General features: G+C 41.9%; 1 protein-coding gene across 1 annotated transcript in view; it reads left to right on the plus strand.

The window, feature by feature from the left end:
• The window catches only part of ABHD3 (abhydrolase domain containing 3, phospholipase), a 57821-nt gene extending 33302 nt beyond the window's left edge, over positions 1-24519 (plus strand). The window contains exons 5-9 of the mRNA XM_069568910.1: positions 11755-11867; positions 18382-18555; positions 20887-20935; positions 21015-21180; positions 23666-24519. Coding sequence (XP_069425011.1) covers positions 11755-11867; positions 18382-18555; positions 20887-20935; positions 21015-21180; positions 23666-23844 — 681 coding nt within the window. The 3' untranslated portion in view covers positions 23845-24519. The remainder of the gene's footprint in view (positions 1-11754; positions 11868-18381; positions 18556-20886; positions 20936-21014; positions 21181-23665) is intronic.
• Positions 24520-26710: the final 2191 nt, after the last annotated feature.

The following is a 26710-nucleotide window of genomic DNA, read 5'->3' on the forward strand; positions in this document are numbered from 1 at the left end:
GAGGGGCAGGGTCCATAGACCAGAATCCATACAGATGGAGGAATAGTGAAACACAGGGCTGGAAAAGTGACTGGGCATATTATGAAGGGCCTTAACAGGGGACTTTGTATTTAATTCAGTCAGCAATGGAAAGCTAATGGAGCATTTTAATCAGAAACTCTGTCCTGATTAGAGCTGGAAATGTTCTCTAGGAAGATTAATCTTGCAGTGAGTGGGATGTGTGATTATGGATGGTTATTAGGAAAGGCTGGGAGTTAACTGTGTCAGAGGGTATCACCTCATGGTCCAAGTGAAAGATACAGAGGCCTGGGAGCTGAGAAGGCTGGTGTCACACCCCTCCCACGACTTTTTCCTCTTGATACGTACCATTCCCACCTAGCCTTCCTGATGGCTTCCCACTGCAGGCACTCGCATCTCCAACGGAGGCGTTGGGGAGGGCCTCCTCTAGCCACAGAAGGCTACTGAGGGCAGACCAGGTGCCAGGGGGTTAATCTCTAGGATGCCTTCCACCAATGGTGAAGTTAACTGGGCGTGCTTAGTCGCTAAATCGTGTCCACCTCTTTGTGACCCCATGGACTGTAGCCCGCCAGGCTCCTCTGCCCATGAGATTTCCCAGGCAAGAATACTGGAGTGGGTTGCCATTTCCTGGTGGATCAATAACCCAGCTCCCTTGCCACTCGGTTGAGATGACTTTCAGCTTTGTTCAACAGTCTCTCTCCCAAAGTGCCCCAATGGGATTGAGTCCCAGTCAGGCACCGCCACAAACTGCTGGCTAACATTCCTGATTGCTTCCTACCCTTCCTGACTCACTCACCACTCCCTTGGTCCCACTTGCTGCTGTATCTTCATATGAACCACTCACCTTTGTCCCAGGGGCCTTCTGAGAGAATCTAACATACCAGGTCTTTACTCGAGTGGAAAGAAGGGCTTGCCTGTGTGTTCTGCAAAGATTCTGGAGAGGAAGAAGCTGGGAAGTGTATTGACTGGGTTAAGGGGAAGGAAGAAGGCAAGGTCACCTACAGTTTTAACTAAGAAAATGCAGACGTCATTCACAGGAAAACGGGAAGTTAGGGGAAGCATTCGGAATTTTCATGAAGAGATAAAAGGGTTTGCTTTGGGGCAGTCTGAGTTTGAAGTACAGATAGTACTTTACTTCTAGAACTTTAGAATTTGCATCTGGAGCTCAGGAAGAAGGAAGAGCCTGGAGATTCAGGTTTAGTTGCAGCCGAAGGCAACAGGAGAAGGGGCGGCAGAGGATGAGATGGTTAGATAGCTTCACCGACTCAGGGCACGTGAGTCTGAGCAAACTCCAGGAGGTGGTGAAAGACAGGGAAGCGTGGCATGCTGCAGTCCATGGAGTCGGAAAGAGCTGGACACTACTGAGTGACTGAACAGCAAGAGGTAGTTGGTGAAGCTGTGAGGGTAAACGGGACCTCCAGGAACTGGGTGTGGACCAGAGAATGAGCAGATGCAGGCCTATGACAGAACTTCCGGAACTGAATTCTCCCTTTTGGGGTGGTAGGAAGAATGACAGGAACTGGCAGGAAATGGAAAGCCCTCAGCCGGAGGAAGACGGGACACAGTCATCACGGGAGCCTAGGGAAGGGCTGGAACCAGGCAGGTGATGCCAGAAAGGCTCTGGGTGTGCTGAGTTTCAGAATGCAGGGAGCTTTGATCTGTTAGGGGAGTGTAATTTCCTCGGTTTTGTCTCATCACAACAAAAATTTGAAGCGATGGACGTTAAAGCCCTTGGCGCATCACATATCTCGGATAGTGTTACAGCACAGTCTTATTTAGATAAAGGAAAATACGTCCTCGAGGCGTGAGGGCATGCGGGCCCAAAAGACGCAAAGAGAAGAGAGCGAGTGAGCATGCACGCGTGGGAGAGAGACCCCCGGCCCTTTGGCTCCTCTTTTTATATGCTTTTTCCTCCCCCCGGGCCTGCCCTATGTAATTGGGCCAGCCAGGAGCGCTGTTTGTTCTACCTGAGGTCCTCGCTCCGGTCCTTGGACCTTGCTTTCTTCTATTTTCACGGGCTTTTCCCTTCCTTGTCTTTCAGCCACCGCCATTCTGGACTCCTTTGTCCTATTCTAACTACCTAACATTCCCCCTCAAGAGATGGGAGGCCCAGTTCTTTGGGAATAGGGGCGTCGAGGTCTTTCTGGCTACTTCCTGCTGAACTGGGATGGCGAGGGGCATTGGGCCTCCCCCCTTTTCTAGTCTCAGGCCTCAGAATCCTTATAGTAGTGTCCAGCTACCGGTCAGTGATATTTTCCGTGGTCAGCGGTAGTTTTATATCTCCTTGTTGAACTGGCACTGCATGTTGTAGCTTGTTGACCTGGGCCGAGACAAAACAGGTTAGACAATTGATAATACATGGAACAATCATAAGCAGCATCAATATGGCATAACAAGGACTAGTAGGGGCATTAGTCAACTCCAAATTCCCATTGCCAGGATGGCTCAAGTGCCTTCTCATTCAGGGATCAGAAGATCTATCTCCTGTCTGTTTTGGAGTACAACCCCTGCCAAGCTGTTGGCTCTTTAGAGCAGTCCTGAGAAATCTTATCCCCAGAAACCAGATGTTGGGGGTGTTCATTAGACTGGCACTCATTTGTAGTCCTGAATAGGCATCTGAGATCCCCCAGGGGCTCACAGGTGTATTTAGTGTCCTCTTCTGTTTTCTTCCATGGCTTGACTCGTGAGTAGTGAATCCAGGAGTCATGTCCTGGTACCTTGACTGCTGTGGGGTAGAAAGTATTACAGGGTAGGGGCCCTTCCATTTGGGCTGGAGTTGAGGCCATCTTTCCAGACTTTAGTTAGGACTTGAGTCCCTGGAGCAATAGTGGTGACTGGTTAGAATCCTTTGGGTCCTGGTTCACATCCCACAAGTGTATATCCTGTTGGAATTGACCAATGGCCATGGTATAAGACTGGAGAGTCTGAGCCTCTGGATCTAGGAAGAGGTCATTGACATAAACAAAAGATCTCCCATATAGCATCTCAAAAAGACCAAGACCAACCTATTCCTTAGGGGCAGTACGGGTGTGGAGGAAAGCTATTGGTATGGAAGCTCCCTTCCATCCCAGGGAAGTCTCCTGGGTTATCTTTTTTATCACTGATTTTAAGAATTGGTTGGCTCTTTCTACTTTTCCTGAAGACTGAGGCCTCTAGGTACAATGGAGATAATAAGTAATGCCCAATGCTTTAGAGACCCCTTGGGTGACTTAGAAGTAAATGATGTCCTATTGTCACTTTGTAATGACCTGGGAAGACCAAATCTCGGAATGATTTCATGGAGCAGATTTTTTTACCACCTCCTCAGCCCTCAGTCTGAGTGGGAAAGCCTTCAATCCATCCTGTGAATGTATCTATCATGACTAATAGGTATTTATACCCTGGAGAAACTGGCATCTGGGTGAAGTCCATCTGCCAGTCCTCTCCTGGGTAGGTCCCACGTCGTCGGACGGGATGGACCAGCTGGGGTCTTTGAGCTCCTTGGGTGTTGTTAAATTGGCAAGTGGGCTAAGAGAAGACCACTTGCCTCATAGTCATTTGGAGGCCTGTTCCTCTGAAGGACCTTTCTAGTAATCTTTGGAGGGTCTTTTCCCCTAAATGCGTAGTGGCATGTAAGTAGTTAACCAACTTCCATTGGAGGTTCCCAGGCAGAAAAAGGAGTCCCTCCTTTTGGAACCACCCCATATGATCTCGAAAGCCCTTACTCTTAGCTTTAAGAGTCTCACCTTCAATATATGAAGGAGTTTCTGGCAAATTAGTCTGTGGAACTAAGGTGGCAACCCCTATTGGTCATTGTTCTGTAATGCTGCTCTCTTAGCTGCCTGATCAGCTGCTTGGTTTCCCCGTGCGACTTCCATGCTCCCTTTTTGGTGTCCATTACGGTGGGAGACTGAAACCTCAGGGGGCAGATGGACTACCTCCAAGTCTAAGGATTTGATCACCATATTTGATTGGGGACTCTCGGGTGGTCAAGTGGCCTCTTTCTTTCCAAATAGCAGCATGTGCATGTAGCACCAGAAAAGGATACTTGGAGCCAGTGTAAATGGCTACTCTTTCTTTCTCCCAGCTCTAAAGCTAGAGTCAGGGCTATGAGCTTAGCTAATTGGGCTGAAGTACCTGGTAGCAAAGTACCTGGTTTAGCCTCTATGGTCTCAAAATTGGAGACTACTGCATATCCGGCTCTTCTTTTTCCATCCAAAACAAAACTGCTTCCATCAGTGTACCAGATTTTCTCAGGATTGGTCAGAGGATCTTCTGACAATCCCTCTTGGGGTTTTGTCCATTGGTCCAAGGTTTCTAGGCAAGAGTGAAAGGGGAGAGAGCCCTCGGAGGTAGGTAGGAGGGTGGCTGGGTTAAGAACCTCACAGGTGGATATAGTGAGGCCTGGATTTTCCATCAGCACTACTTGATATCTGAGGATTCTTTGATCAGTTCAGTGCAGTTCAGTCGCTCAGTTGTGTCCGACTCCTTGAGACCCCATGAATCACAGCACTCCAGGCCTCCCTGTCCATCACCAACTCCCGGAATTCACTCAAAGTCATGTCTATCGAGTCGGTGATGCCATCCAGCCATCTCACCCTCTGTTGTCCCCTTCTCCTCCTGCCCCTAGTCCCTCCCAGCACTGGGTCTTTTCCAATGAGTCAACTCTTCGCATGAGGTGGCCAAAGTATTGGAGTTTCAGCTTCAGCATCAGCCCTTCCAATGAACACTCAGGACTGATCTCCTTTAGGATGGACTGGTTGGATCTCCTTGCAGTCCAAGGGACTCTCAAGAGTCTTCTCCAACACCACACTTCAAAAGCATCAATTCTTCAGCGCTCAGCTTTCTTCACAGTCCAACTCTCACATCCATACATGACCACTGTAAAAAACATAGCCTTGACTAGATGAACTGTTGTTGGCAAAGTGATATCTCTGCTTTTCAATATGCTGTCTAGGTTGGTCATAACTTTCTTTCCAAGGAGTAAGCGTCTTTTAATTTCATGGCTGCAATCACCATCTGCAGTGATTTTGGAGCCCCCCAAAATAAAGTCTGACACTGTTTCCACTGTTTCCCCATCTATCTGTCATAAAGTGATGGGACCAGATGCCAAGATCTTCGTTTTCTGAATGTTGAGCTTTAAGCCAACTTTTTCACTCTCCTCTTTCACTTTCACCAAGAGGCTTTTTAGTTCCTCTTCACTTTCTGCCATAAGGGTGGTGTCATCTGCATATCTGAGGTTATTGATATTTCTCCTGGCAATCTTGATTCCACCTTGTGCTTCTTCCAGCCCAGCGTTTCTCATGATGTACTCTGCATATTAAGTTAAATAAGCAGGGTGACAATACAGCCTTGATGTACTCCTTTTCCTATTTGGAACCAGTCTGTTGTTCCATGTCCAGCTCTAACTGTTGCTTCCTGACCTGCATATAGGTTTCTCAAGAGGTAGGTCAGGTGGTCTGGTATTCCCATCTCTTTCAGAATTTTCCACAGTTTCTTGTGATCCACACAGTCAAAGGCTTTGGCATAATCAATAAAGCAGAAATAGATGTTTTTCTGGAACTCTCTTGCTTTTTTGATGATCCAGCGGATGTCGGCAATTTGATCTCTGGTTCCTCTGCCTTTTCTAAAACCAGCTTGAACATCTGGAAGTTCACGGTTCATGTACTGCTGAAGCCTGGCTTGCAAATGGCCTCTCCCATTTAGGAGTTGTTTCACTTGGTGGCTGATAAAAATAGTTAGTTTGCCCTCAAAAGAGAGTTTTAAAGCATCTTCTATCAGGACTGCAACAGCTGCAAGGTTTCAAAGGCAGGGAGAGATTTCTTCCCAATAAGGGAGGAGGACAGTCAGGGACCACTAGAAACTGGTGGGAAAATATTTGTTCATCCCAGCAACAAATTGCTTAGCTGAATCTTTTTGTAACTGTTTTTTCTGTAGCTCCCAAAATGGTATAGGTTTAGGAGGAGAAGGCTCCAGAGTAGCAGGTTAGGACAGAGTAAGTAGCCCGTGTCAACCAAGAAATTCTCAGGCCTACCTGCCGTATCCAGTTGCACCCTTTGCTCCAGCTCCATGATGGTTATCTGTGACAGACATGCTGGTTGGAGCAGGCCGCTTCAGTCCTGTTGAACCATCCTGAGGGAAGGCTTGGCACTTGACCTTGAGGCTCTTGGGTCCCGAGGGCACAGTGCCGCCAAATGTCCCAGTTGATAGTATTTATAGCAAGCTGTTTTAGGAGACTTGTCATGGTTTGGACACTCTTTGGCCCAGTGCCATCTGTCTACAGATTAGGCATTTGCCTCATGCCTTGTCCTTCAAGGACTTGGGGTTTGCCTTAGGGCTTCCCTAGAAGGCGGCCAGCATCTGGGCATGCCTCGTCTCTTTCCTTTTCCCCTTCTCCTGGGCCTTAGCCCCCTTCTCCTGTTCTCTGTTATAAAAGGTATTGATGGCTGTCTGGACCACCTCATCTAAAGAGGCAGCAGAGGCCTGCTGCTGTAGCTGCTATAACTTTATTCTGATATCTGATGCACATGGGACAGGAATTTGTCCTTTAAAATGACCTGTCCCTCGTAAGAGTCCAAGTCCAGATTGGTAAACTTTTGGAGGGCCTCTTTTAGCCTTTCCAGAAAGGCAATGGTGTTCTTGTTGGGGTCCTGAGTTATTGCTGAGACTGGGCACAGCCCCACAAGTATTTCCATGGGTGGACTTCCTTAGGAGTGAGTCTTTCTGAAGCTTATCCTACCCAGTACTGTTGCAGCCTGAGAGCCAGGCTTCCCCGGGTCAGGGTGCAGATCCCGAGGCAGACCGAGATGTGACGGCCTCCTGGAGATTGAACCCCTAGGCAGGTTGAGGCAGGTCGGCCTCCAGAGAACTGGGTTCCTGGGCAGGTTGAGCCGTGAAGACCTCCTGTGACCCCTGAACTGGCGGATCCCCAAGCAGGTTGAGGCGTGACAACGTTTCGAGGTCCAGATCCCTAAACAGGTCAAGGCAGGTTGACTTCCTGGGACCCCCAGACCGGAGTTGGGCATCCCCAAGGTCTCCAGTGTGACCAGTGCTGGGTAAGATTAAAGGGTTGTAATTTTAACTCATTACCAGTTTGTTCACCACAGGTGGGAATAGATATCATGACGTAAAGCAATCCAAGCCTGTGCCCTGAGACCGGGAACCTGGTGAAGTGGTCATAAGCCTTATCCTCTTACTGCTCTAAGGGATTGTAAGTGACTGATTTCCTCCCCTAGTCCTCCGTAAGAGCAGGTTAGGGTGTCTCCAATGGTAAACATTTCGTTGTCATAGACCCACTTTAGGTAATAACAAAAGTAATGACAAAGGAGTGGGTTGTCTGGCCCTGTTAGGGGCATTAAAATATTTTAATAATTAGGCTGGGTGGAGCGATGTTGCCTACATGGGGCCAGGGTCCTGGTTGTAGGAGTTAATAATTGGCTTAAGAACAAATTGGTAAGAGGCAAAAGACCAGATGTTCCATAAAAGTGGAGTGGAGATTTGATCCGGAGGTATGATTATAACTTTAGGAGAAGGGTGGTAAGGGTTTGGGCCCAAATGGCCTGCAGGGCTAACTCCCAAAGTGGCAAACATTATCCCTGGGAGCCCAGTTGCCTTTGAAGGGATGTCAACTGATGGACTTCTAGCAGGCATGGTGTGCCTGTCGCCCACCCTAGTGGGTTCACTGAGAGATGCTGGTGTTGCACATGTTGTAGGAAACATGGAAGATGAGGCCTGAATATCTAGAGGGACTGGATATTACACAGTATTTCCCTCCCAAGGGCCAGCTATTTTCTGGTTGTCCCTCTAGAAGATTGTAGAGGCAACACTGTGGGCCTGGATGGGGCTCTGGAAAAGAGCATGAAACAGGAGGGAAGGGGGCTGGGCACAACTTTTGAAAGAATGATATAGCACAAGGGCATAACATAAACCAGTTAAACTCAGTTGGGTCCAAGATGACATGTCAAATTAATCTTGTAAGGAAATGGCAATCCACTCTAGCACTCTTGCCTGGAAAATCCCATGGACGGAGGAGCCTGATAGGCTACAGTCCATGGGGTCACAAAGAGTCGAACACGACTGAGCTACTTCACTTTCATTTTCACTTTCAAGCTAAATGTAACCCAATCTGTAAGCTAAATGACACACCCAGAGGTGGCAGAACAGCTCCAAGGCACTGTCAAAAGACAGAAGAGTGAGTGGTTCCCCAGTGGTTGGGATAATCCTTCCACTTATTAGCATATGAGTTCACCCAGCTTGCAAAACCTAGCCAGACTGAATTCCATGGTGGAGGCACTTGCCCTCTGCAATGGCCCACACTCTGCAGACTGTGCTTCTCTCTGAATCCTATCAAATCCACCTCTTACCTATCGGTGTGTCTCTCACTGAATGTTTCAAATGAGACATCAGAGCCTGAGCTTCATTAGGTCCTGAATCCAGGCAACATGGGTTTTGGCCAGGCTCAAGTCCCAGGAGAGAGGAGCTGAAGGACAAGAGGAAAAAGGAGTGGAAAAAAACGTGCCTTCATAGCCTGCCAGAAAATCTGCTGAGTACCTGACCTGTGCTCACAGTTTTCATTGGCTTGATCCTTGACACAAAGAAGATTAAGGACAAAAGAACTCCCATCAGCTTGGGTAACAGCTACTGGGGCTCAGCAGAGAGTGGAGCCTTTAGGACATACTGAGATGTAGCCTCTCCAGAGTCCCTCACTTGTGCCCACTGCCGCTCACCTGTTCGTGGCGGGGTTCAAGAAGACAAGAAACGAGAGATTTTAAAGGAATTAAGATTTCGTTAGGCATATGTCCCTCCAGCCATAGCAGCGAGGACCTCCTACCTTAACCGGAGGTCTTCTGGAATCTGAGACAGCCATGTGCGCTTTCTGCTGAGTTAGTTTTTCGCTGTCCAGGTTTCCAGCACGCTGGGCTTCTTGTCACTTCCCCTGCGCTGGGTTTTCTTCGCGTTCCGCTTCCACCATGGGCGCTTTCGCTGAGTTGGGCTCCTGCTTTGCTTGGCCTCCTCCTCGCGGGGGGCCGCATTGAGGTTGTTTCAGCCAGGTTAAATCCGAGTCATGGCACCATAGATGTTAGGGGAGTGTGTCATTTCCTCGGTTCTGTCTCGTCACAACAAAAATCTGAAGTGATGGACATTAAAGCCCTCGGCGCGTCACAGCTCTCAGACAGTGTTGCAGCTCAGTTTTATTTAGAAAATAAAGGAAAATACATCCTCGAGGTGTGAGGGCATGCCAACCGAAAAGATGCGAAGTGAAGAGAGAGAGCGCGCGCACGGGAAAGAGAGCGTGTGCTCTCGGGAGAGAGACCCCTGGCCCTTTGGCTCCTCTTCTTGTATCTTTCTTCCTCCCCCGGGCCTGCCCTATGTAAACTGGGCTGGCCAGGAGCGCTGTTTGTTCTACCTGAGGTCCTCACTCCGGTCCTCGGACCTTCCTTTGTTCTATTTTCGCAGCCTTTGCCCCTCCTTGTCTTTCAGCCACCGCCATTCTGGACTCCTCTTTCCTATTCTACCTACCTAACATTTCCACACCAGCGTTATTGGTTTCCAACTCAGTGTAATCCATTGGGAGAAAAACATTAAGGGAAAAAGAAGCTCCTATCTCTGAGGGCCCCAGATAATCGATTTGCTTATTAAATATCTCATGGAATCTTAGAGCTTTATGAGAACTAGTTTACTTACTACAGACATAAACCCTGAGCTTTGCTACTTTGTGACTTTTGGCAAATTACTCATTTCAGTATGCTTGCCTGGAGAATTCCATGGACAGAGGAGTTTGGTGGGCTACAGTACAGACCATGGGGTTGCAAAGAGTCAGGCATGAGATTAAACCACCACCACCACCAACTCTGCGTGTATGTTCATGTATCTGTGTGTGTGTGTGCAAGTGTGTATACACTTAACTTCACTTGAAGCCTGCATAACAAGAATATGTGTTGGTAACTGTTGATATTAAGTAATACAGAAATTTTAAAGCTATGCAATGTGAATAAACACAAATACAGTAAAAATGCTAAAGAAGGATATTTTTTTCACCTGAATTCTTGTGACAAATTCTGCAGTCACTATGAATAAGCATGGTAGTAGACATTGGTCTGTTTAGATTTTACATTGAATTTGTGCCCCTCAAGTGCATTTAATCACAAAGTATTTTTGGAAGTATCTCAGCTTCATTGTCTATTAGCTGTTCATGAGTTTACAGGAATTATTTAATCTCTCTAAACTCAATTTTCTATTAATAACTCAGTTTCCTAAATAGGATCTTCCTTGGGGTTTTGTGGACACAAATTTAATTATTCAATAAATGTTAGCCATTGTAAATACTGTGAGGTTAACATTTGTCTTTTGGAGAGTTTTATATTTGCAGATCTCTAAAAGATGGTAGTAGGCAATAGGAGTGTTCTAACCTTGAGTTTAGTTGGAGGGATCAGTGAAAATTGCAGTTTTCTAAGACTACACATTAGTGATTGAATGGTGGGTGACATATAACCTTCCAGTCATATTTTATTGGTATATTACCACCCGGGTTGTACAGATAACTGGTTTTGGCATTTTTTATTACGGCAGTGTTACCAGATTTATCTCTTTGTTGTTAAATTTCTAGTTATTTTATCTCATGCATACTTTATTCACGCACACACTCTCACATGCATTGTACAGACAGGATTGCCCTCTGCTCCCAGATCTCAAATAAAGCATCTGTGAAGCTGTTCTGCTGAAAACAGAGCCCTTATTGATGGGGTTCACATGAAAATCATTAGTTTTAATGCATTATGTATTGAGGCATAATCAGCTTTACATATTTTAACATTTTAAGTGTCTGTTTTCAGTGTAGCGCAGCTGGGGTCATATGGAAGTATTATTGAAAAAGAAAATATCTCATTAATAAAGCAGACTGCATGTTGCTTGATCTAGAGTGAAGGCAATGTCAGAAAAAAAAATCACACTCCTTCACTGGTGGACAGCACTCAGGTTATACCTGAGCAGGAAGGAGTTACGGTTTAGATTTTTTTGTGGATTATTGAAAACCTTTTTTGTTTGCTTGTGTGTTTTTTAAAATAAGAATTACTTTGGGGCTTTCCTAGTGGCTCAGCGGTAAAGAATATGCCTGCCAGTGCAGGAGATAAGGGTTTGATCTGTGGTCCAGGAAGATCCCACATGCCATGAAACAGCTGTGTCCCCACCCCCTCCACCCCCCTACCCCCACCGCCGCGTATGCTCCAACTACTGAAGCCTGCACGCACCTAGAGCCTAGCTAGAGTAGCCCCTGCTCGCCACAACTAGGAAAAAGCCTGCGCAGCAACGAAGACCCAGCACAGCCAAAAATAAAAATAAATAAATAAAATTATGTATTAAAAAAACAATTGCTTTGGCTTTGTCAGGCCTAAGTTGTTGTTGGTTTCCTATAAAAAAGTATCATTCTCCACTTTTTCTTCCTAAATTGACTCATTTGAATAGAGTACTGCATATCTATCTAGTTTAAGGTATTTATATTGGTCTTGTCCCATTTCCCTCCAGGCTTCCTTGCGTGATCAGAGTCTTTTGTTAGTGCCAACTCGGGTAGTACTGACTCTAAATGGCATCAATTTGAACTGCAAGACAGAAAATTGAAAATTATCCTGACTCATATAGTATGTGCAAACAAAGGTCATTTTCTCCTAGTTATGACTTTTTGCTCTTTTTTACATCTCTGTGTTATACAAATGATTCCCCTCCCAATTTTAATTTTTGTGTTTTACCTGTTGTTGCTTGCAGACGCCAAGGACTTACTGTTGTTCTAACACTGAAGACTTGGAGACAGTCATTCACCACGTTCACAGTCTGTACCCTTCTGCTCCATTTCTGGCTGCAGGAGTGTCAATGGGAGGGTAAGATTTTTCCTTTCTAAAATGTCCTTGAGGCAAGTGGTCCTAATGCCTGCCTCTTTCTGATGACCATAAGCTACATGGGCATTTAAAAGCAAATGTTTGGGTTTCTCATATTTCATTGCATGTGGTTGGATGAAAATGTTAGTTGCTCAGTCGTGTCTGACTCTCTGTGACCCCATGGACTGTATGTAGCTCACCAGACTCCTCTGTCCATGGTATTCTCCAGGCAACAATACTGGAGTGGGTTGCCATTCCCTTCTCTAGGGGGATCTTCCCCAGCCAGGGATTGAACCCGGGTCGCCCTCATTACAGGTAGATTCTTTACCATCTGAGCCACCAGGGAAGCCTAGCCTCATTTGTGCTAATTTTTTTTATGTTTGTTTTTTCATGTTTTTGTTGTTGTTGTTGTTGTTGTCGTAGTAAAAGTGAGCTTTAATAAGAAACAAAATTTTTATTATATGGCATTTTGCTATGCTTAGAGGACCTACACCATTGTCCAAAATCAGCAAACACATGGAAACAGAAAATATGTTTTCTTAATTTTATAGTCAATTTATCTGTCAATTTTCAAAATGTCTTGGGAGCATGCTTACTTGAAAATGAACAGCTTTACAAATGATAGGCTCTGAAAGATTGGCTCCAACCGTAGTTTTTTAGATTCTGATAAACATAAAACTAAGAAGGAAAGAATACGTTTCTTACATTAGCATGGAAGGTCGGACTTGACCTACTAAAAAGGAAGAAATCTGAATCAGTACAGAAAACCCAGACAAAATCTGTGAATCATGCTTAAAGGAAAGTATTTTACTTTTTCCTTTGCCCCATAATGAGAACCTTAAAGGACAGGGCGGCAGCTGAACTTTCTTTCCTTAATCATATAAATTCTTGAATTTTTAAAAAGCCAGACTTTATGTAAACAGGCCCTGATTCTTTATTCACAGGCTCCAGGGAAATGCCTATTCTTGTCGAGTTGAAGTCTCAGTGCCTGAAGGCAGAACTTGACCATTAGCCTTTGCAGCTGGTTGAATAATAATGCCTTGTAAATTGTTGAAAGGGAAGTCCCCTTTCTAGTTGCCTAGCACTGTGACATGTTCCCAAGAGGGTTTACCACTCTGGGATGTGGTTTATAGCTTGACACATTTTTTTCCTTATGGAGATGCAGTAGACAAAAGCATCTAAGACCCTTATGCCCAGACTGGGTAATCCCCACGCCTGTTATGCCTGGGGCCAAGCAGCAGTTTGAGCCAGAACTAAGTCTCATCAAGGAATCAACGCTGCTCGAGACCTGGTCACAATTCCAGTCTCCCAATGGGTTCCTAGACTAGCTTTAAAAATGTACAGAAATTTTCAAGTATATATGAGTAGAAAGAGTATAATGATTCCTCATATATATTCATCACCCTAGCTTCAGTGACTGTCAATTCAAGGATAATCTACCCTCCATTCCTTCTTAACTCTGATTACATTAAAATAATTTTCAGACATCATTTATAGAGATTTATGTGTCTCTGCAAGTAGATCGAACCAGTCCATTCTGAAGATCAGCCCTGGGATTTCTTTGGAAGGAATGATGCTAAAGCTGAAACTCCAGTACTTTGGCCACCTCATGTGAACAGCTGACTCATTGGAAAAGACTCTGATGCTGGGAGGGATTGGGGGCAGGAGGAGAAGGGGATGACAGGATGAGATGGCTGGATGGCATCACTGACTCGATGGACGTGAGTCTGAGTGAACTCCGGGAGTTGGTGATGGACAGGGAGGCCTGGCGTGCTGCTATTCATGGGATCACAAAGAGTCGGACATGACTGAGTGACTGAACTGAACTGATGTGTCTCTGACAGGTAGAGTCTCTTAAGAAACAATAACAGCAACCCACCACAGTATATTATTACACCTGAACAAAACTAACAGTAATTCCTAAATGTCATCAAATATTCAATGTCAGTATTTCATTTCACTGTCAATCTGTTGGCTGGTTTTTACAGTTTGTTTGAGGCATGCATGAGCCAGATAAAGTCCACATATGGGACAGATTATGTCTCATAAATCTCTTAATCTGTGAGTTCTTTATCTTTTCTATCTGCTTTTTTTTTTTCTTGGTGAAAAAAGGGAGTCTTTTTCTTATCAAAGAGACACGGCCTTTTTATGGGGTAATATCTTGATGTTATTTTACTCCTGAGTAATAACCAAAAGTGTCCCCACCTACTTGGTCACAGCTATTCTTGGTGCTTCCTGCTCCTACGAGGTTCGTTTCTAGCTCTTTCAATTTGCCCATTACACTGGCCTCACAGAAACCTCTTGACTGCCAGCCAAAGAACTGGGCCACCACAACTAGACACTAGAATGACCCCTTTGCAGGAGAGAAGCATTATCCTTTAACTAGCTTAGGGAGCCATGTAGTATAAAAAAAGGAATGCAGTCATTATGAAGAGTTGTTCTCAAAAGGGAAATCTCCAGCCTGAGGTCTCTGCCCTGGATCAGGAAATCACTGAAGGAGATTCTGACATGATGGAAATGCTGAAGCTCTTGGGTTTTGGCATCTGTCCAGCCTGCAGGTCACTCAGTCTACAGCTGGGATGAATTTCAAAACACAGTGTGGAGCCATTTGTGTCTTTCTGCTGTTAACATTTCCAATAAACCTCATCCAACAACAGCAAAAATACCCCAAAAAACAGCAAACCCTGAAATCTCCATTTTTCATCTAATATCTTATCTCATTCACTCTGTAGTCCATCTGGGTTGGAAAAAAAAAAGTATGAGAGAGAATTTTTACTCATTTCAGAACCTGAGAAATTAGAGAAATAAAGGATGCAAAATAGGAGAAACAGAACTTATACTATTATCCTTTCTCTTAGTTGTCAATGTCAAACTTGGATTTCTGGTGTACTGTGTTAAATTCCATCCTTGTCCCTTTTACCAAAGTAAAACTAGAGTAGAATCTGGAAAAATGATAGAACAAAAGGAAAAGAGGAAAATATGTGAAAGGAGATAGGGACAAACAGCCGGAGGGAGTAGGAAAAGAAAACTAGTGACTTTGGGTTGACTGCTCTACCACAGTTGAGGAAGTCTAACTCCAGACAAGGAAGTCAAGAAACACCTGGAGTAACAGGCAAATTTGGCCTTGGAATACGGAATGAAGCAGGGCAAAGGCTCATAGAGTTTTGCAAGAGAACGCACTGATCATAGCAAACACCCTCTTCCAACAACACAAGACAAGACTCTACACATGGACATCATCAGATGGTCAACACCGAAATCAGATTGATTATATTCTTTGCAGCCAAAGATGGAGAAGTTCTATACAGACAACAAAAACAAGAACAGGAGCTGACTATAGCTCAGATCATGAACTCCTTATTACCAAATTCAGACTCAAATTGAAGAAAGTAGGGAAAACCACTAGACCATTTAGGTATGACCTAAATCAAATCCCTTATGATTATACAGTGGAAGTGAGAAATAGATTTAAGGGACTAGATCTGATAGATAGAGTGCCTGATGAATTATGGATGGAGGTTCACAAAAAAGCAAAATGACTGTCTGGGGAGGCCTTACAAATAACTGTGAAAAGAAGAGAAGCGAAAAGCAAAGGAGAAACGGAAAGACATAGCATCTGAATGCAGAATTCCAAAGAATAGCAAGGAGAGATAAGAAAGCCTTCCTCAGCAATCAATACAAAGAAATAGAGGAAAACAACAGAATGGGAAAGACTAGAGATCTCTTCAAGAAAATCAGAGATACCAAGGGAACATTTCATGCAACGATGGGCTCATTAAAGGACAGAAATGGTATGGACCTAACAGAAGTAGAAGATATTAAGAAGAGGTGGCAAGAATACACAGAAGAACTGTACAAAAAACATCTTCATGACCAAGATAATCACGATGGTGTGATCACTCACCTAGAGCCAGACATCCTGGAATGTGAAGTCAAGTGGGCCTTAGAAAGCATCACTATGAACAAAGCTAGTGGAGGTGATGGAATTCCAGTTGAGCTATTTCAAATCCTGAAAGATGATGCTGTGAAAGTGCTGCACTCAGTATGCCAGCAAATTTGGAAAACTCAGCAGTGGCCACAGGACTGCAAAAGGTCAGTTTTCATTCCAATCCCAAAGAAAGGCAATGCCAAAGAATGCTCAAACTACCACACAATTGTACTCATCTCACATGCTAGCAAAGTAATGCTCAAAATTCTCCAAGCCAGGCTTCAGCAATATGTGAACCATGAACTTCTAGATGTTCAAGCTGGTTTAGAAAAGGCAGAGGAACCAGAGATCAAATTGCCAACATCCACTGGATCATCAAAAAAGCAAGAGAGTTCCAGAAAAACATCTATTTCTGCTTTATTGACTATGCCAAAGCCTTTGACTGTGTGGATCACAAGAAACTGTGGAAAATTCTGAAAGAGATGGGAATACCAGACCACCTGACCTGCCTCTTGAGAAACCTATATGCAGGTCAGGAAGCAACAGTTAGAACTGGACATGAAACAACAGACTGGTTCCAAATAGGAAAAGGAGTACATCAAGGCTGTATATTGTCACCCTGCTCATTTGACTTATATGCAAAGTACATCATGAGGAACGCTGGGCTGGAAGCACAAGGTGGAATCAAGATTGCCGGGAGAAATATCAATAACCTCAGATATGCAGATAACACCATCCTTATGGCAGTAAGTGAAGAGGAACTAAAAAGCCTCTTGAGAGTGAAAGAGGAGAGTGAAAAAGTTGGCTTACAGCTCAACATTCAGAAAACGAATTCATGGCATCTGGTCCCATCACTTCATGGCAGATAAATGGGGAAAGAGTGGAAACAGTGTCAGATTTATTTTGGGGGGCTCCAAAATCACTGCAGATGGTGATTGCAGCCATGAAATTAAAAGACGCTTACTCCTCGGAAGGACTGTTATGACCAACCTAGATAGCATATTGAATAGCAGAGACATTACTTTCAACAAAGGTCCATCTAGTCAAGGCTATGGTTTTCCCAGTGGTCATGTATGGATGTGAGAGTTGGACTATAAAGAAAGCTGAGTGCTGAAGAATTGATGCTTTTGAAGTGTGGTGTTGGAGAAGACTCTTGAGAGTCCCTTGGACTGCAAGGAGATCCAACCAGTCCATCCTAAAGGAGATCAGTCCTGAGTGTTCATTGGAAGGGCTGATGCTGAAGCTGAAACTCCAATACTTTGGCCACCTCATGCGACAAGTTGACTCATTGGAAAAGACCCAGTGCTGGGAGGGATTGGGGGCAGGAGGAGAAGGGGATGACAGAGGATGAGATGGCTGGATGGCTTCACCGTCTCGATGGACATGAGTTTGAATGAACTCTGGGAGTTGGTGATGGATAGGGAGGCCTGGCGTGCTACAATTCATGGGGTCTCAAAGAGTCGGACACGACTGAGCAACTGAACTCAACTCAACTCAACTCAACTGAACTCTAGACAAGGAGCCCTGAGACACTGCTGTAGAGAGCAAGGTGTGCATGTGTGCCAAGTTGCTTCAGTCATGTCCAGCCCTTTGTGACTCCATGGACTGGAGCCTGCCAGGGATTTTTCAGGCAAGAATACTGGAGTGGGTTACCATGCCCTCCTCCAGGGGATCTTCCTGAACCAGGGATCAAATCTGCATCTCTTATGTCTCCTGCATTGGCAGAGCAGTTCTTTATCATTAGTACCTGGGAAGCCCAGGGAGAAGGACGCATAGACAATTGGAATGACCACCCAGACCAATTACTCCGAATCTCCAGGTGAGACCCAGAAATCAGTCAGAGTTTTTAGAACTCCTCAGGTGACTTCAGTGTGCAAACACATTTGAAAACCACTTGTCATCTTTCACCTGTGCCAAGCCGGAAGCCAAATCTGACTGTTTTTGTGCAAGAGCTAAGAATGGTTATGATATTTTTCAATGGTTGGAAAAGAAGGATTATTTCACAACATGTGAAAAGTATATGAAACTCAAATTTCAATGTCTATGTATATTTTATTGAAACACAGCCATGTCCATTCCTTCACGCATGTCTATAGCTGTTTTAAAATACAGTCACAAGGTTAAGTATTGATGGTTGTGACTGAGATTTTAGGGCCACCAGAACCCATTTGCTTTGTGCCCCTTTATAGAAAAAGTTTGCCTGAAACACCCCTCCCATAGTAAATTAAATACTCAGCTAGGGGGCGGGGGGCCAGGGAATTGCAAATTTTTAATAGACCCCAATATAATTTTCAAAAAAGAAAAAGAAAACCACTCTTATGATGGATTTTCCTGATGTTTTACCTCCAAGAAAGATGCACATTTAACTAACAATAGTATGCTTTGTCCCATTCTCAAATTCTCTGTCCATATTTATCCATTCTCAAGATAAGTATGTGAACAGAAGGAAAGAAAGAAGATATTTTCATGGTTTTCCAAGATAAAGGGGTTAGACACACTGGTTTATATGTTTCTTCTCCATAGTTAAAAGTCCACAATTAGAAATAGGATGTCTTGTGATATAGTCAGTTTTGTTTTTCCTCATTTTAGAATGCTGCTTTTAAATTATTTGGGCAAAATTGGACCAAAAACTCCTTTGAAGGCAGCTGCAACTTTTTCAGTTGGTTGGAATACCTTTGCTTGCTCGGAGTCATTGGAGAAACCACTGAACTGGCTGCTTTTTAATTATTATTTGACAACTTGTCTCCAGTCTTCCGTGAATAAGTAAGTCATTTTAAACACCTAGTGTCTCCAGATTTTTTGGAGTGCCACAGTAAAATGTTTTAAAGGACAACACTGCTAATGTGTATATATATTTATTATATGCACTATTATGTTATATACTGTAACAAATTAATCTTTCTATTGTCAATATGTACAAAAATAAAAAGGGTTTATGTATAAGCTAAAAATATAGATAAGAGCTCTGATGTTTTCTTTCTGTACCACGATGTACCTTGTACAACCTCTAGTCTCTCTGCCCCATTTTGAAGATCACCATTTCATCACTGTTCTAAATTATTCTAAAAGAATAAAAACAATAGTACTGAATGTGTTGAATAACTGTGGGCTATTTCCCTGGATTTTCTACTTGTCGCTGATCTTATTAGTACCCAATTCTCCCCTGGGTAGTAACTAATGTGTTAAGTGTTTTCAGAGCTAAATAATGTTTTTTAAAGCTTGTGTTATGAACATAGTTTGTTTTAGAGGCTTAGGAGCATGCCCCTAAAATAAGGATATTCTCAGCCCCCACAATTCTTAACATTACCAAAATATTATCTGTGAATTAGTTTTTTTCTGAAATTGTTTCAGTTCAGTTCAATCGCTGAGTCGTGTCCAACTCTTTGCAACCCCATGAATCCCAGCACTCCAGGCCTCCCTGTCCATCACCAACCCCCGGAGTTCACTCAGACTCTTGTCCATCGAGTCAGTGATGGCATCTAGCAATCTCATCCTCTGTTGTCCCCCTCTGAAATTGTTTAGTTTTCTTCTAACAGGTAAACAGTATGATAACAAAGGACATGGAATGTTTCTGTTTGTTTTTTGATGACTGTTGCTGTGCATTTTAAAGTGGATTGACAACTTTAAATAAAAAGTAAATTTGCACATAACTTAATTGAAAACCATTGTTACCCTGAAAGTTGACATGAGACACTGTCAACTTTTTGGGGAGTTCCCAGGCAGTCTAGTGGTTAAGATTCTGTCTAGTGGCACAGCCCAATTTTTTTTTTTTAAATGAAAGAACAACGTACATACCTTAATTAAAAATTACTTTATTTAAAAAATACTTAACCTATTCTTTTTTTAAATTAAAAAAATATTTAAAGAACAACCTCTTTGTTACATCATGGATGTTGACTATAAAATATTGCTAGAAATACTACAGAATCATATTTTTATTCATGGTCACTGAAATGGAGGACAGTAGCAAGAAAAGTGAAGAGAAAGATTTGGATTAAAATGTGGGTTATACAAGAAAAATGACCAACATTTAAAAATAGGTACACAAAAATATAAATCCTAATTTTCAGTACACCAATTTAAAGAATACAGTAGATCTTCAGTTGATTTACCCAGTTGAAAGCTTCTGGCTTCAGTGGGGGCCTTTTTGGCCAAATTGGCTTCACAGCATCAGTGTGTAGGTACAGTTTGTTATGAAACAACACTTTTGTTTATTATTGCACACTGGTCGCTTCTTCCGTAATTAAGAAAAAAGCACCTTTAAAAAAATGTCTTCAGGTGCTTCATATACTGTATGGTATCACTTATGTGTGGAATCTAAAAAATACAACAAATAGAACAAAAAAGAAGCAGACTTACAGACAGAGAACAAACTAATGGTTACCAGTGGAGAGAGGGATAGAGGGAGGGGCAATACAGGGGTAGGGGATTTTTTAAAAGATGCAGGAGACACAGGAGATGTGGGTTCAATCCCTGGGTCCAGAAGATCCCCTGGAGAGGGAAATGGCAATCCACTCCAGTACTTTTTCCTCAAAAAATCTCATAGGCAGAGGAGCCTGCAGGCTATAGTCCAAAGGGTTGCAAAGAGTTGGGACATAACTGAGCACACACAGTATTATATATAATGAAATCATATGTATGAAACTTGTCAAAATGGTAAAGCCCTAGAGAATTTATAAAGATTCATTCAATAAAAGAAATAATCTTTAAAAAGAGTCTTCAGAACAATTACCAATATATTCCTGCTATGTCTGATTAAGTAAAGATTAATATTTTGTTGTTGTTTATCGTTATTTAGTTGCTAAGCTGTGTCCAATTCTTTGCAACCCCCTGGATTCCTCTGTCCATGGGATTTCCCAGGCAAGAATACTGGAGTGGGTTGCCATGCCCTCCTCCAGGGCATCTTCCCGACCCAGGGATCAAACCCACGTCTCCTGCACTGGCAGGCAGATTGTTTACCACTGAGCCACCAGGGAAGGTCAATAAATATTTTATTGAGTAATAACTTTATGTGCTGTGCTAAATTACTTATTATTAGGTGTGTTTGAGATGGGAATGACCTTAATTTTTTTATTTTTGAAATTTTGTTTGCAGGCACCGGCATATGTTTGTAAAACAAATTGACATGGACCATGTCATGAAGGTAGGAGAGAAACTTTATGTAATATTTTTATTTCCTCTTTTGATTCCAGGAACATATATAGTAGTTTTCTGTTTTTCAGGCTAAATCCATAAGAGAATTTGATAAGCGATTCACTTCTGTCATGTTTGGCTACCGGACAATTGATGACTATTACACTGATGCCAGTCCAAATCGGAGACTGAAGTCAGTAGGGATTCCAGTGTTGTGTCTGAATTCTGTGGATGATGTTTTTTCACCCAGTCATGGTAAATTAACATCTTTGTATACCTTTTGACATGAATCAACTGTTTACAAATAATGTTCTTTGTGGGAAAATACAATAATAAGAACCAAAATGTCACTCATATACTGTTTTCCACTGTGATAAACAGAAAAAAAAATAGCTTGATACTCATAATTTAGTATCTAAATGCTTCAGATCACTTTAAACATTTTCATATATTCTTCTCTAGTCTACTGTGAGAGCCTCAGAACAAATTATGGCTCTCAGTATTTTGCTTGTATTCATTCTTACAACCTCTCTTTCTTATCAAATATGTGTTCTTTGTATAGGCTATGTTACAGTACCTTTACCTCAAGAGTACATTGACATAGTTGGCCTTTTCTTCCTGAGGTTCTTATATAGAAAGCTTTGTAAAGGGGAATATTACTCCCCTTTTAAACTTAGAAGAGAGCTTGAGACTTTATTAATAAGATGTCCTTGGATAACTCAATGAATGTAGCACATTCAGACAATAAAGTCATATCCGAAGGGAAAGAGTTTGTTTTACCCCTGGATACTATATAGAAGAAAATTATGCCCAAGTTAACTTCCTCACTCTCTTAATTCAAGATATATATAATTTTGTAACAAAAATATACATGCCTGTGTTCATACATTAAAGCAATGTAAGATGCCTATCAGTAATCATACCTATCTTAAGGATAGATTTGACCTCTAATTTATTTCTAATGAAACTTCACAAAGCTTCTTATAAAACTTTTTTCTTATTTCTCCCCTAAATAATTTAAAAACATTTCCCCCAAGTCCTTTATTAAAATAAACTATTCTGAGTACAAACACAGCACATATGTATTGCCAAAATTTCATAAAATCCCCCAAATTTTTAAAAAATGTCACTTTACCATCTCTCTACGGGATATCATTGTGTGATTTATGATTAAATCAAAGTAGTTTTAGACAGCTGGAACTCTTGGCCTTTGACCACAAATCAGAAAATTAAACCATGAACTTTTTTTTGGCCACGTTGTGCAGCCTTGTGGGAATTTAGGTCCCCAAACAGCAATTGAACCGGGGCGCTTGGCAGTGAGCACGTGGAGTCTTAACCACTGGACTACCAGGAAATTCCCTGAACTGTGAACTTTAATATCAGTTAAAAATCATGGAGACTGTTTAGCCTGTTTTCATTGGATTAAGGAAGTCTAGTATTTCTCCATCTGTTTTTATATTTCACAGGCTCTTCTTCCACCAACAAAAATTTCCCAGCATTTAACTTGTTTTGACCTTGGTTGAAGTTTAGACTCATTATTTCTTACTCTTTCCCAGGCCACGCTGAATATAGTGGACAATTGTCTGCATTCTGAGAGCACAGGCAGCCAACATCTTTCACATGCCTCCCATGGCCCAGCCTTTTGTTCTGCTGACATGACTGTAACTATCAGTGTGTTAGAAATTCCTGAGTGCATCCAGAATGTGAAAGTGGGGCTCTTAATAATTCCATCAGAGGCAAATGAAGCACTTTAAATCTAAGCCCTTAATGTAAGATGAAAAAGGAAAAGCAAAAATAGTATCAAGTCATTTCATCTGCCCCTCCCCTTAAGTTCTCACATTTGATCCCAAGATAGATGTTCTGTTTTAGGTGTAGCTGGCCGGATAAGGATCTGAGTTCAGGATCCATTTAGGACAAGGACTTGGCTTCCTAGGCCTTGATCTAGGGTCTCTAGGTTTATTCTTCAAAGAATGTAGTGAAAGGTCAGGTTAGAGTATCACCTAAACAGGCAGTTGGGGTCCTGTGGCAGCCCTTTCTTGAACTGGTCTCAGTTGTTCTACAGTAAAATTACCTTCCATTCCATTGAAGGGTGTGGAGTAGGGAGAGCCTAACTATAAATAAAAATTCAGAGAAGAAAACATATAATCACCAATGTTTTACCACCCAAAGATAAACTCTGTTACCGCTGGGGAGTATTTTATGCCATTGTTTTTTTGCTATCTATATATGTTTTTATAAATCGTATCTATAATTTTGGATTCTTAACACAGCCACCAATTGGCCTCAGGAATCTTACTTCATGTAAAGTTAACCAAGTCATACATAGTGAATTTATAACTCTCACAAAGGTAATAAGATTTGTTTTTTTTTCCCTTGGTATAACACCTAAGTGGGAATCTTATAGCATAGTGGAAGTATTTACCATTTCTTGAATTATTTAATTTCTCAAAAGAAGACTAGGCCTGTACTTTTGTTATAACCAATCGATTGATTCTTCCAAAAATGATGATCCAGTATATGAACGTGAACATGAACTGTTAGAAGAATATGGGTGGTTGATATAAATTAGACTTATTTGATTAGCCATACTCATTATGAATATTTAACAGTATTTTGGTTTAAAATGATTAGAAATGATAAAGTTGCACACTTTTCCTAACAACTGTTGATATATATTTTTCTCTCTCCTTCCCCTCTCTTATCCACCCTCCTGCCCAACCATCCCCCATTTTTCATCAAGCTATTCCAATAGAAACTGCTAAGCAAAACCCTAATGTTGCTTTGGTCCTTACTTCTTACGGAGGCCATATTGGTTTTCTGGAGGGAATCTGGCCAAGGCAGTCCACCTACATGGACCGAGTCTTCAAGCAGTTTGTGCAGGCCATGATTGAACACGGACATGAACTCTCAAGCATGTAGTTCTTCAGATGCACTTTGTCTGAACTACCGTATATAAAGGCAGCTCAGCTTAGTGCACAACTCTTGACTACTGTATATAAAGCAAATAAGCCAGCAGGTGGTGAAGAGGTCCAGAATGACGTGCAAAAACTACTTTTTTGGAGAAACAAACAACTTTGTTGCAAGAAATAAAATATAGATTTAGATGGTAATTTAGGTAGATTTTATTTTTACTATGCCTTACCAAGTATGACCTTAAATAAAGTAGTACAAACATGGAATTGCACTTAACCAAATCTATGATGTATGTAAAAAGATTTTAATTCCTCAGGGTTTTAATTTAGGCTAGTATTTTTTTAGATTACTTATTTTAGGTGATTTATCCTACTTCAATAATTGTAATAGGACTTTGGTTATTTGAATGTAAGTTATAAGTTGGCACATTCCTAAGGGTATTTATACCTAATGATAGTAACATGAAAACTGAACATAAAATAGAACGTGCTAAATCTTTTATGTATCTTAACTTTGAAAAGCAAACGCAACAATATTTGACTTTACGTGCTCTTTTACTCTGATAATATTAAATTAAGGCTGACTTATGTTTTATAATGATTATAGTTCACATGATTATTTTTAAATAGTATATGTGCATACATATTTATCATTATATGAAATAAATTCTACCATTTTAAATTGTTTCTTTGTGAGTTTTTATCCACTGAAAAGTAATCCTGAGAATGTAATTTATAATCATTTCATAAGTGTGCTAGTAACAAATATTAAAACTGTTTTGTTTCACTGATTCCAGAATATTGAGCTCCCACCATTTCCATCTGACACTGATTTGGGAATAATGATATTTAATTATCTTCCATCACAAGAAGTCTCCAGGTAAGCAGGGCAGGGCTGATACAGATGTTCATCAGTGTCATCAAAAAAAACAGGCTCTTTCTGATGCCATATCCCTGGCAGTCAGGATAGCTAGTTATCTCCTAGACACAAGATACAAAATGAACTCTAAAATTCATATGTAGGCAAATGACTGTGATACTCAAGCTACCAGACCTTAATGTTGGGCTTCCCAGGTGGCACTAGTGGTAAAGAACCTGCCTGCCAATGCAGGAGACGTAAGAGACACGGGTTCAATCCCTGGGTCAGGAAGTTCTTCTCCTGGAGGAGGGCATGGCAACCCACTCCACTGTTCTTGCCTGGAGAATCCTATGGACAGAGGAGCCTGGTAGGCTTTAGTCCATAGGGTCGCAAAGAGTTGGACACGACTGAAGCGACTTAGCACGCAGACACAGGATGGCAGCTCACACATTACGTTTGTATTCTGAGAAGAAAAAGGCAGAAGGAGTGGGGCCAGACACATTAAAATACAAGAGAGACCATGTTGAGGAATCTATCCTATAGAAAAACCAGCACAGGTATGTAAAGACTGGCTGCAGCTTTGGACATTCAGGATAACCTATTTCGTAAGGGAATGGGCAAATTATGACACATCCACATGGTAGAGCCATCAAAAATAATGAGGTGGCCCTATATGTAATAATTTATAAAGATATTTCTGATAGGTTATTTAATCTAAAACAATTTGATTCATATATATAGGGTCACATTATGAAAAAATGCAAACAAACTTTGTGGCCAGTCCAATATAAACAAAAATAAAATATAGCTCTACATGCATGCGATAGTGTGTTTTTGTGTGTTAATCATAATGAAATGAGCATTTTTAAGTGCTGATGTGGAGGGTCACATTCTCCCCAGTATCTCCACACACTAATATGCTCTGAGAAAGAAAGGCTGTAGTTTATTTCTACATCCCAAGCACTTACCATATTGCCTGGAACAGAGCAGGTCAACAATAGCTGAATAACAGAGGTCTGTATAAGAATGAAAATACTACCGTGTAAGCTAGATCTCTGATTTGAAAAGTTAATTTGAAGTATACTCTGAAATTCTTTCTAGCCATCTTCTCAGTTTCTGCTGGTTATTATCATCATTAAACATTTCTTCAAAGCCTCACAGAACATTGTTTTAGAAATAGGGATACGGAGGATACACTGGCTTTTTCTTTCATTTTTGACACTGTCCTACACTACACATTTTGTTACATCTTGAACCCAGTACTAACACATATATTTTGTTACAGATCCTCCCCAGCTGGTCCCCCAAAAGGCACCTTCTGCCTGGTGTCTTTTGAGCCAGTAGATCAAGACCAAGCATGGTTCAGTCTGCTTCCAAAGAAAAGTTTTAGTCTTTGATCAGAGAGCCAAGAGATGCAGGTTCTGCTCTGATGGAAGGGTACATCTTACATACAGAACAGGAGCTGGGGAGAGGAGAGGTTTTTGCAACCTCATTCCAAATCAGAACATCTGTTAAAGCAGTGTCTGTTTCCCCTGCAGACTTCAGTGCCAAAATGGCAATAAAAAATCTCACTGTTGCTCTGAACCTAAGAAAGTGCTGGTCATGAGGTAAGCACCTGGCTTCTTGGAACTTAATTTGGAGTCCAAATTAAGTTCAATTAAGTCCAAATTTGAGGCCAAACTGCAAGGTCAGGTGATAAAGAATACTTAGGAAATATGCTATTTTAACTACAGTTCTCACTTAAAAGAGTCTTTCAGTCCTAACCTTTTCTACAAACAGGCCAACGTATACAACAGAAGCTGGTGTTTCTTGTCCTAAAATATGTCATATAATCTTGTCCTAACGATATATTGTTGATATCAATATTGATACCTAAAGAGGTAAAAATTGTTGTGTATTTGATTTTATTCTTTTATTTCTAAATATTTATATATGTAGAATATATAGTATTTATATATTTTATTTCTTGAATATTTATATATTCAAGGCCTTGTGATAAAAAAGTTTTCACTTT

Source organism: Ovis canadensis, chromosome 23, assembly GCF_042477335.2.
Source record: "Ovis canadensis isolate MfBH-ARS-UI-01 breed Bighorn chromosome 23, ARS-UI_OviCan_v2, whole genome shotgun sequence".
NCBI lineage: Eukaryota > Metazoa > Chordata > Mammalia > Artiodactyla > Bovidae > Ovis > Ovis canadensis.